The 10,844-nt window shown below is 43.6% G+C and overlaps 3 protein-coding genes across 4 annotated transcripts; 2 read left to right on the forward strand and 1 right to left on the reverse strand.

Moving 5' to 3' along the window:
* The first annotated feature begins 46 nt into the window (after positions 1-46).
* On the forward strand, positions 47-1,921 carry LOC104442028 (RING-H2 finger protein ATL51). Of its 2 annotated transcripts, none has more exons than XM_018872334.2 (2): positions 47-499; positions 578-1,921. In XM_018872334.2, exon 2 carries the CDS (start codon positions 684-686, stop codon positions 1,773-1,775), a length of 1,092 nt encoding a protein of 363 aa, XP_018727879.2. In that variant the 5' UTR covers positions 47-499; positions 578-683; the 3' UTR covers positions 1,776-1,921. The 2 variants fall into 2 exon arrangements, with proteins under 2 accessions (XP_018727879.2, XP_010053619.3); XM_010055317.3 differs by having other exon boundaries at positions 629-1,921.
* A 314-nt stretch (positions 1,922-2,235) lies between these two features.
* On the reverse strand, positions 2,236-3,896 carry LOC104442029 (RING-H2 finger protein ATL29). The gene has a single exon (XM_010055318.3). The coding sequence runs from the start codon at positions 3,587-3,589 to the stop codon at positions 2,729-2,731; it is 861 nt and encodes a 286-aa protein (XP_010053620.2). The 5' UTR covers positions 3,590-3,896; the 3' UTR covers positions 2,236-2,728.
* Positions 3,897-5,719: 1,823 nt separating this feature from the next.
* On the forward strand, positions 5,720-8,283 carry LOC104442030. Its single transcript, XM_010055319.3, has 4 exons — positions 5,720-6,394; positions 6,928-7,066; positions 7,494-7,579; positions 7,708-8,283. The coding sequence occupies exons 1-4, from the start codon at positions 6,107-6,109 to the stop codon at positions 7,834-7,836; spliced, it is 642 nt and encodes a 213-aa protein (XP_010053621.1). The 5' UTR covers positions 5,720-6,106; the 3' UTR covers positions 7,837-8,283.
* Positions 8,284-10,844: the final 2,561 nt, after the last annotated feature.

Consider the following 10,844-nt stretch of genomic DNA (forward strand, 5'->3'; position numbering starts at 1 on the left):
ATATTGGTTTCAGCTGGCTTCGGACAAGCAAATCGAAAAGCATTGATCGCTTCAATAAGATCTTAACCATCAATGCTTTCGGTCAACAACAATACCAATATATGCCCAAGAAGAAAAGAGAAAACCAAAAGAAAACAAAAGCTGAAGAAAAGAGAATGAGGTTGAACTAGAAAAGATAAAGGAGGAACGGAAGTGAACCCTCACTATAGACCACTTCCCTCTTCAACTTCACATCTCTCTTTTTTTCACTGCTTTCCACGCTTCTCCCTGTTGTCTCCTTTTTCATCGCCACCTCCTGACTTTCTTTTTTTTTTTGTCTCTTTGAACAAAGTTTCCTTCCCACACATATAATCTCGCCCTGTACTCGCCCATTCTTGCCAGCCTTAACCTGCAGAGCTTCTCCCACAAGCCAAATCGTCAATTTCTTTTGCAACTCCTATCTCGTTTCTGATCAAGAACCCACCATCAGAAAGCCTTCCAATCCACACCCACTTCTCAGGTAAAGCTTTTCTCCATCAACTTTTATCTTCAAATCCCATTTAAGTCTGAAATGTAAAAAACTTTCTTGAATTTGCAGTGTCCTTAACCTACAGACGCTCTCCTGATATTCCCGAGTCTTCTTTTACAGGATTAGAAGTGTCATCTAGAGTTAAAGGCATATATCAGAACCTCTTTAGCTTCTCATGGGATCTGTGGGAAACCCAAAAACTTGGGTGCCATTCACATATACAAACACAAGAGACTGTTCACAGGGCTTTTGCAGTTCATACTGTCCACAATGGTGTTACATCGTCTTCCCGCCGCCACCGCCGCCACTCGATTTCTCAGATAGAAACTCTGGTCCTAGACTCTCCCCTCTTGTGATTGCGGTAATTGGAATCATGGCGAGCGCTCTCCTACTCGTGAGTTACTATGTCTTAATTTCGAAGTACTGCGGCAACACCGAGAATAGGAGGAGAGAGGACCAGGAGCCCAATGTACAATTAGAAGATGATCACAACCCAGCGGTCCACGAGCCATGGCAGATTGAGACAATTGGACTGGACGAGGCGGTGATCAAGTCAATCACAGTGTGCAAGTACAGGAAAGGTGTGGGGTTGATCGAAGGGACTTGCTCGGTTTGTCTCAGTGAGTTCGACGAGGACGAAAGCATAAGGCTTTTGCCCAAATGCACACACGCGTTTCACATCCCGTGCATAGATACATGGCTCAAGTCCCACTCTTCTTGCCCCCTGTGTCGTTCCGACATAGTTTTTGTCGGTGCTTCACCGGTTCAATTACCTTCTCTGGCAGCTGAAAGTTATCTGGGTGATGGTAATCGTTCTTCGGTGGGAAGCCAACAGGTAACTGAAAGTTCAGCTGATGCACAAATTTCAGAAAGGCTTGAAAAGGAAGAGGACATAGCAAGCGTAAATCCTGCAACTCGTAAGAGACCCTTTCGAGTTTTTAGTGATCTGGGGTGCTGGGAGAACAGGCACACTGTAATTGAGATAGGTGATGAAGGTGTCAGACGGATAACGAGATCCATTTCAATGGATCATTCATGTCACCGGGTTACGGTTGCTGATGTGATTCTTCACCCAGAAGAAGAAGGCCTTCCTGTCGAAAAATTCTTCAGTGATGCAGGATCATCAGAGCCTTTAAACAGGTCTGGCCGCACTAGAAAGCTCTTGGATTGTCTGATCGGTCCGGCCTCAATGAAAAGATCGTTTTCAAGCGGGAGACTGCTGCTGGGCAGACAAGAAATTGTAAAATCTGCAACCATTCCTAATTGATAATCTTCTCAAGATAGAGTCTAAGTGAGTCGTCGATTAGCTCTACTCTGCCTGAAGTAAAATTTTAATGGTCATGACATTGTGTTAATTCATTTCACCTGGTTAAGCATAATTTGGAGATCCGACCACAAGAGGAAATTTTGCAAGAGGATGTGCCTCCATATCAAATCTACTTTATTCATTTTACTTTCTGTCATGATCTTTCAGGTGATTCACATTTCTGCTACCTGAATTAGTCCGTCGATGCACAAAATATCTAGACAACGAACTGCAATGGATATTTTAAATTCAGCCAACTTTGTTGACGAACCAATGTAGTCATTCAGATAAAGAGATTCGTGATCATTTTATTGTTTGGATTTTGAGAGAGGAAGGTTTGAGTCATCTTTTTGTACCAGATTCTTTTTATAGCCATTGCAACAGTTCTTGTCATTCTTTTGCTGAGAAGGAGACAGGCGGCGACGCAAAAAACCCTGGACATTCAGATAATTCAACCTCCATTACGTATACAATAGGGATAAGCGGCAACGGTACAAGCACATGTACAGGCAAAGAATCCCAGTCTTTTCGATTTCTTCCTAGATCAAACCGTCAATAATTTTCCTTTTCCCATATCAATCTGATGAAAGTTGAACTTCAGGAACTATCGTTCCGAGCACGACCCATCGGTTGCCCAAATTTTCTGCATGAACGAGCTTCAGGTCATGATCCCACATTGCCATTGCTTCATCCGAGGCTAAATTTTTAGAAAAAATTCCCCTACCCAACGAGGAAGCTCTTCAGGATGATCTACTGCTATGTTTTCAGGTTTCGCAGCACGTATCTGTACTATCTTCCTATTCCTAATCAAAACATGTCAGATGCTCGAGCAATCCACGTCGCTCGGCCTTTGACAATTCCACTAGGGAAACCAGGCAGGAAAAGACACCCTACAATTCGAAACCAAAAACTTTTCATTCTTGTGGCTGGTGCGTCGAGTGGCCCAGCACGTGATCGAATCCACCGTTGCTCATCATGTCTTCGTGATCGGAGAATTCCCCGAAAGTTATGCAGCTTCCGGTGTGTCCCCTGTGAATTTGGACCCTCACGTTGTCCCGCAACTTCAACATGTACTTGTCCTCGTCTACTTTATTCCTAGCTATCGAATGCCCGGTCGAGTGCGACCGCGGGAACTTCTCGGTCTTGCAATGCTCTTGTTCTGTAATGACGACAGGATCGGTACTCCCTCCTCTGTATTCCTCGTCCTCGCCTTCCTTGATATCGATGCTGACCGCGCCCTGAAAAGAAGCCTCCTCATGTTCGCGGATGCTTCCCATGGCATTATCCTGAGGAACCGCGACCACCGGCCGCATCTCCGACAGCTTGCTCAGGGGCAAGTCGAGGTTCCCCCGGCAGACGGGGCACGTCTTGTGGGACGTGAGCCAGAGATCGATGCACTCCTCATGAAACACGTGGTAGCAGACCGTCAGGAGGCGGAGGACGCTCTCGTCCTCGAACTCCGCCAGGCAGATGGCGCACTCCAACCCGCACTTCTCCTGCCGGAAGTCCTTGATGGCCGAGTACACGAAGGTGGGGAAGGCCTGCACGAGCGAGGGGTCGAGGCCGTCACCGGCCCCCCTGGCCGCGGCGCCCATCTGGTTCGCGGAGGGGCTCTGCCTCAGGCTCCAGGGGCTGCACAGGTTCTCGAAGCAGCACCGGCAGAAGAAGATGGAGAAGAACCCGACGAAGAAGAAGACGAGGAGGATGACGGTGAGGATGATGGTGATGGGCGGGGATGCGTAGGAAGTCTCTAGGGAAGCGGGCGGGCCCGACATTGCCGGGGAGGAGGGCGGTGCGCGGCCGGAGATGGGTTCGTTCCGCCCTCGGCTCTGCGCATGGGACGAGAAGAAGGAAGGGAAAGGGAAAGGGAAAGGCCAACGGGCGGTGGCGGGGTCTTCTGGTTTGGGGAGTTTTTACAGTGACTGTTGTGGGGCTGATGTTTAAGGGGGAAGTTAGGACGAGAGAGACAACAGGAACAGAGAGAAATGAGGAGGGAATTTGGGCAGGGAGAGGGAGATTGGATTTGCTTAATTTGGTGGGTGGAGGGGACGTGGCGAGGTTGGTTTGATGTCCATGGCAGGGATTGATCATAGCGATGGAGCGAGTCGCTTGTGGGAAAGTTGGGGCTCTTGTTGGGGAGTGCGTGCCAAGGTTTTGCTTTGGCCACAAGACAAAAACCTCAACCCCCGATCGATGCATGTCGTGTTCTGTATCGAAGGAGGAGTCGGAGGGGACTACGTAAGTTGGTGGGGGATTCTCGTTTGGTGTCGGGGCGCGGGGGCAAATCGAGGGATGGACGATGGGGGACCATCTCGCTTGAAAATCACTTTTAGTGATCCCTATAATCTTGTCCAAAACTTCGTTATATGGGAAAGTAATTCGGAATTCAAAATGGTCAGTTTTTTATGCAACCCGTATTCAAGACCACCTCGTTCAATCAAGGAAGATTCATGCGTATTCAAAATCAACAACACTCTCGTGAGTAAACCTAATATTGATCCATTTTTTATTATGTCATTTCCAATGCATCGAAATTTGTGTCAAGACACTTTGAGATGGTAATAATAATTGAAAATATTGTACATTTACTAGCTTTGAGTTCTATGTACATTAATGACTATTAGTTGCTAGGCTTGCTAGTTTTTTGCTCCTTTCATTTTGCTATAAATGGTCGTCAAGTCTCTGTAAAAGACAAACCGAATTTGATTAATAAATTTGCTTAATGCAATTCCCTTAAACCTTGAAGAGTTCAAATCCCTTGAAAACATAGAAGAGTTTTCACTCTGTCTTTGAAGGGTCAAGGCTTTTAAAGCCTGCATCCTCGAAGAGTTATAGTCATCAATCTCAAAAAATTGATGAAATTTCAACTTCTTGGGGGCCTCAAAGAGCAACCATTGAAGCCCCTATCCTTCCTTCATTTTGTCCAATCCTGTTTCGTCCACTTCCATCAAAAATGGACAAACCTACAATTATTATTTGAGAAAACTCAAAACATAGAAGTTATAAATCTTCGAATCTCTATTTTTTTGGCTTTAAAATCAGGTCATTCTAATTTAAATCAACAAAACTATGCTTATTTTCTCGAATTAGCGCAGAATAAATTTCCGCTCAATTTTGTAACTAAGTTTTCATGCATGTAAGTTACTCTCCCGATCTTATCATTTAAGTAACCAATCTTGGGCTAAATCAATTTTTGATAGAAACCTCCGTAGTTCATATTATAGATCCACAATGTCTCCACAATGTCATTCAACTCAAGGAAAAAGTTCAGACTTAGAAGAATTGACTCGCCAATTGCCGGATGGTGAATATGTTCAGACTTAGAAGAATTGAAGACTTTTGAATCAGTTACCCGACCTCTCATCTTGTTTCTCTCATATTATATTTATGGGAAAAACAAAATGGGGTGTCCGCTTGAAAGAAAAGGAGAAGAGAAGACCCATTTAAGCAGCCCACAACAGCAGCAGGGGCAGCCCGGCCTGAAGCCTTCCTCTCATTCTCTCCCCCACGTCTGAAGTTCACGCCTTTCTCCTTCGTCGCTGCAGGTTCTTATGAAAAAATTTAATGTAGTCTCCAGTCTTGAATTAATAGAAGGACTATAGTGAATATTTCCATTCAATTCAAGCCTATATCAAATATTTATCAAAAATTAAAAGATTATATTGAACAAATTAAAAATTTAAAGATCACATTATACATTATGCCTAGTTTTAAAAATTATATTAAATAAGTTAAAAATTCATGGACTAAATTACATATTGAGATATAGTTCATAAACCGCGAGTGTTATTTCCTGATTATATATATATATATATATGGAAAGGACAAAATGGGTGTCTATTTAAAAGAAAAAAAAAGAGGAGAGAGGACCCATTAAAGCAGCCCACGATAGCAGGGGAGCCCGGCCTCAAACCTGCCTCTAAATTCTCCCTCCCACGTCTGAAAGTTCACGCCTTTCTCCTCCGTCACCGCCAGTTCTCATGTCATCTAGAGTTCAATCGCTCTCCCATTTCTCTTTGGTCGAGAGTAATTTCACGATCGATTCTTCTTCGTTCGCCTTCCCAACTTACTGATTTCTTCGTCTCCGCTATCGTCTAGAATTGAATGATCCGTCTTCCGAGCCTCTCGCGTTTCACGCTCACCACCTGTTCGACGACTTGCCTCAGAGACATTAGCATTGTTTCCGAGAGTCGCGTAGCGTTACGTGCAGCTTCTTGATACGTTGCGACGGTGACGTGGCCGCCGATCCGCCTCCGTCCCGGCTCGCGGCGATCGACCCTCGATCCGAAACCATGGCCGCCGCGTCCCCCGCCGCCACCGGCCCGCCAAACCCGCCGCCGCCGGGGCTGATCATCTCGGCCACCGAGCACATCCGCGGTTTCCTCTCGTCGGCGTCCCGAGACCCGAGCCTCTCGGGGCAGCTCCGGGACCTGGCCTCCGATCTCTCCTCGCCAGCCGATTTGCCTTACAAGTCGCTCCGGGAAATCTGGTTCGCGTCTCGCCCGGAGACCCGGCCGGGTTGGGCCCGCCTGCTCTCCGGGTCGCACTTCGTCTTCACTAGCCCCAAGCCCAGAGAGAAGGTACTGTAGCTTGATTTGGGCGCTGTTGATGCGCATGACGTGATGTGGAAATTGATGGTCTTTGTGCTTTTCGCGAGTTCAGGAGTGCGAATTACTGTGAAAAAAGCTTGCGTCTTGCTTATGTTTTACTACGTTGGTGTCAGAATTTTGATCAAAATTAGCTGCTTAATTAGGGTGATTGTGTAAAGAGGTTGATCTTTCTTGCGATTGCATGCCAAGAGATCCAAAATCAGTGATTGGATGAATAATTGGGGGTGAAATCGATAGTTATAATAAAGCTTTAGATGGTTGATGGCTCTGTATAGTGTCTTCTAGCATATTAATTGCGACCTTGATTAGATATTTTGTAATGATATCTGTGATTGCCGATACTGATAAAACCAAATATAGGAGAATCTGTGAAGAACTTTAGCATTTTTCGTTAGTTTACTATGTGGGTGTTGGCTCTTAACTAAGATTTAGCTGATAAATGGCTTCGTTTGATAGGTCATAGCCTGTTTTGTGATGATCTGTTTTTTTCGGTTGAATTATAGAGTGAAGAGTTGAAGGTGAGATTGAGGAAGCTTTCCGAGATGGCAGAAAAGAAAGCGTACGAGGAGCTCGTGAAAGACATTACCCCCAAGAAAGACACCAATGAGCCCTTCTCTTCCTACAAAGATCAACTTGGGTTTGGTAATGATCATCTCTGCATCTCTTTTGATTTGAGTGAATGGGGGTTGGGGCAGAGGGATAGTAGATTAATCCTTGAAGTCAGAGATACGGTGGCTGTTCAGTCCGGTGATGTAGCAATATAGCTATCCCATCTCACTTGCTTCCTGTTAACTATGCTTGTTCTCTTTTCCATATGAGATTTCTTGATTAGAAGCGACATGTTTTTTCAATTACTTCCTTGGAACAAACGTGCATGTGTATTGTAAAAACCACAAGTGTTTACCCTTATGACCCAGTAATGCCACTTGGCGGGTTGCCAATATATTCGTGAGGAATATGGTTATTTATTCCTGCACATGTGCATCATGGTTTGCATAGTTTGTTTCAAGACATCTGCATCACGCTACCTGCATAACTTTCAGAAACTTGGTAATTTGTCTCTTTGCAGGCTTACATGTTGTGGTTACGATGTTTACTGGATATTTGCTCGGATATTTTGCATTCAGAGCGTTATTCGGCCACAGCCCTGTAATGGTATGTAAAAAACAACCATCATGGATTCTTATGCATTCTAGTTCTTAGATTGCCTTGTCGCTTGTATTTTCTCTAAAATGCAATTTCTCCATTTCTTATCCTACTTATGAGGAACTTCTAATGTCCAGAATGCTGCTGGTGGAATTCTTGGATTGGTATGTGGAATGCTCTTGGAGACCCTTCTTTTCATAATTAGGACTTCAAATCAGGATTTGAGACCTCCATCTTCTGCTTCAAGGACAAAAAAGAATCAATGAGATTTGCTTCGTCAAGCCAAATAGGTTAGCCATCTAATTGATTCCTCTTGCTGATGCTTGTCATGTGGATGCGAAGCAAGCGCTCATACCAGTAGGGCTCCATATGGCTCCTCATATGCAAGTACACTGAGAGCTTGGTGGATTGCATCTTCATGATTGAAGTGCTCTGTGGCACATAACCAAATTGGGTCCTTGGCTTAAGGTTCACCTTTCCTTCTCGAGCTTCCAAAGCATCTGAAAGCCAAAGCCTCTTCAAGCTTAAAGCATGCTTCCTTGTACTGAAGTCAGATTCCATGGGAGAGGTTGTTGCGCAGTAGTCTTCTGATCTTCAAATTGACTAGGAGCTAAGATGAACTGTAGTTAGTTGCTGAATGCTGAATAACACACTTCATTATTATATGGCCCTCGTGGTGAAATATTTTCTTAATACTCTTGTCTATATGCTTATGATCACGTCCTCGTAAGCCAATCCGTTCATTTCTGGAAAGAAGGGTGGGACCTTCCTATGAAAAATGACAGGAAGTGCAGGCTCTAAAGGACAATTAGGAGACGTGCTTGATGATGAAGAATGGAATCTGCTAGTTTCTCTTTTTTTCTGTATTAAGACAAAGGCGAGTATGATATAGAGATTGTTTCTCTCTCTCTCTCGGTCCGTGATTAACAGAGTAACTTAAACTGTAATTTAGGCTGGGATGCGGTTTATCTATGCAGTGGTCGTGCAGGCACGAGCCTTCTTTGGACGCGTGGTATGCATAGCATGACAAGCCTATTTTTACAAGCATATTAAATTAAAACAAAAGAAATTATTGCGATTTGATTTAGGAGTTCATTTATTTCGTGCAAATTATGAATTATCCACTTCGAAACCACAATGACTTGAAATTTCTAAATCATTGTTGCGTATAGTAGCTGTCCACCAATTAAGCATTAAGAGATCTGTTCATGGGACTGACTCTTTATAATAGTACTTGCATTCAAAAGAAGTCTCCCCACAAATACCATTGAATAAAGGCGTCACTCGTTAAAATTAATATACGAATTTCATTTATTTAAGGATTTGATAAATTTTGGAGCATTGAATACGTTGAGCTTATTGAAATATCGACTTGCAACTCGTCACATCAATTGAATTTGGACTCATGTCAATGTCTTTAGTATTACTCAAAGACCTCTTTTAATTATTGTTTGGCGAGTCTTCATTGTCGATGGCCAAATGGTAGCCACTTGACCTTTGGATGCTACATCACTCATGATGGGTTGAGAAACGAACTTTCGCATTCCTGAACTCAATCCAATTTCACCACATCGCTCTACTTTATTTTAACTCCGTTTGTTTTCGCAAAAGAAAATGATTTAAAAAATTCTTAAAAATAATTATTTATATTGCTTGAAATAATTACCTACTAAATAATATCTTCACTGTCAATTAAAATTTATATTTGATCAATGAAAATATATTTGGCTCGTTCATTGTTTAAAATCGTATATATTGCTTAGGTTTGAGTACTTCGATGTTTTGTAAAGGAGTACATGTGCCCCCATTTCCCGAGTCAAAGGGAGGCTTCTTGGAAAGGACCCTGTTTTTATCGTTTTGGTGGGGGATGCATCATGCACAGAAATGGGATCGACGAATGCATAAAGCTGAAAATAAGGGCAAAAAAAAAAGCGAGCGCGCACACGTGAAATCACATGTCGAGCATTGACGTGGTGTCCGGACATTGGCAACTCGCATGTTAGCTTCACATGCCGAAACGTCTTTCCCCATCCTCACCCCCGACCGCCCCTCAAACATCTCCTTTTCGCAGTTGACGGGCCGCGCAGGGAGGCGGGGTGAACCTCGTAATTCGGTGGTTTAGTGTTGATCTCTTCAATTTAGGGTTCATTCCTGTCGCCCTTTTCCTTCTTAGTTTCCTTCGTGATTGCTCTTCCTGATGCTTGTAAAGCTGCAGCGCTTAGTTTCTTAATTTTGTGTCCCACTTAGAGGGTCATCAAAATGGATATGATTCGATATGCGTAATTTCAAAATTGTGCCAACCTTGACATGATATAGCTCCGATCAAACTTTTATGAGAGGCAAAGTCCCTAACCTTATCATTTATCTACATTCATAAAGATCCGCCTACACTAAGATCACTTGAAACGTGAAAAATCGTTATGTACGTGAAAAGTTCAAGCCCACAAAAATAGAAATGGGATTTTTTTCATCTCATTAATGTCGTATCGTATGCATTTATTATATCGTTAATGCATTGTCAACGATCAATCAAAATCAATGTTAAAAAGCCCAACTCAAGAATTTAAATTAATAGGTCGAGAAATCTCGTTGAACTTTTTAACTAATTAATGATGATGAAACTTTCTCTCTCACTTAAAGTGATCACCAACCCAACAATTTTCCTTCACACATCACGACCAAGGCTTGCATCTCCCACATGATTATTGGGCTTAAACTCGTTGCCAACTGGGATTCAGATATTATGCTAAAAAATCAAATCTAAAATTTTTAATTAATAAATGGAAAAAAATCAAGTGAATATGAAAAGTATATAGGATTTATTTCGATAATATTTTAGCAACCAATTTACATTTAATGAAAGGCAGTATCGCGTACATTGTTTACAATGTAGTACAGACGATACAATTGGCGGGATCTAGCGATTCGTTGTTTCAACGCACCAAAATACTTTTTAGTTTCTAAGCTTTGAGCACACAAATTAATCCGCACGATCAGCGTACGAGAGCACTCGAGTCCAATGTTCCACGTATCGCAGACAAGTCACCAGGTTCACGCGCTCCCCTCGACACGTGTCCACCTCTCGTTCGACCAGCTCCCCCTCCTCCCCATTAAATTAAAACTCGCTCCCCCCAGCGCCGACTGCCCCGGGCACGGCCGCCATCACGTGCGCGCCCCTCACACGTGTCTCCATCTCCTCCGTCCCCGCGTCGAAGAAGTCAACCCGGTCGCCCCATCGCACGGCTCTCCGTCACCTTTATATACCCGAACCCCG

The sequence above is a fragment of the Eucalyptus grandis genome, chromosome 4 (assembly GCF_016545825.1).
Source record: "Eucalyptus grandis isolate ANBG69807.140 chromosome 4, ASM1654582v1, whole genome shotgun sequence".
NCBI lineage: Eukaryota > Viridiplantae > Streptophyta > Magnoliopsida > Myrtales > Myrtaceae > Eucalyptus > Eucalyptus grandis.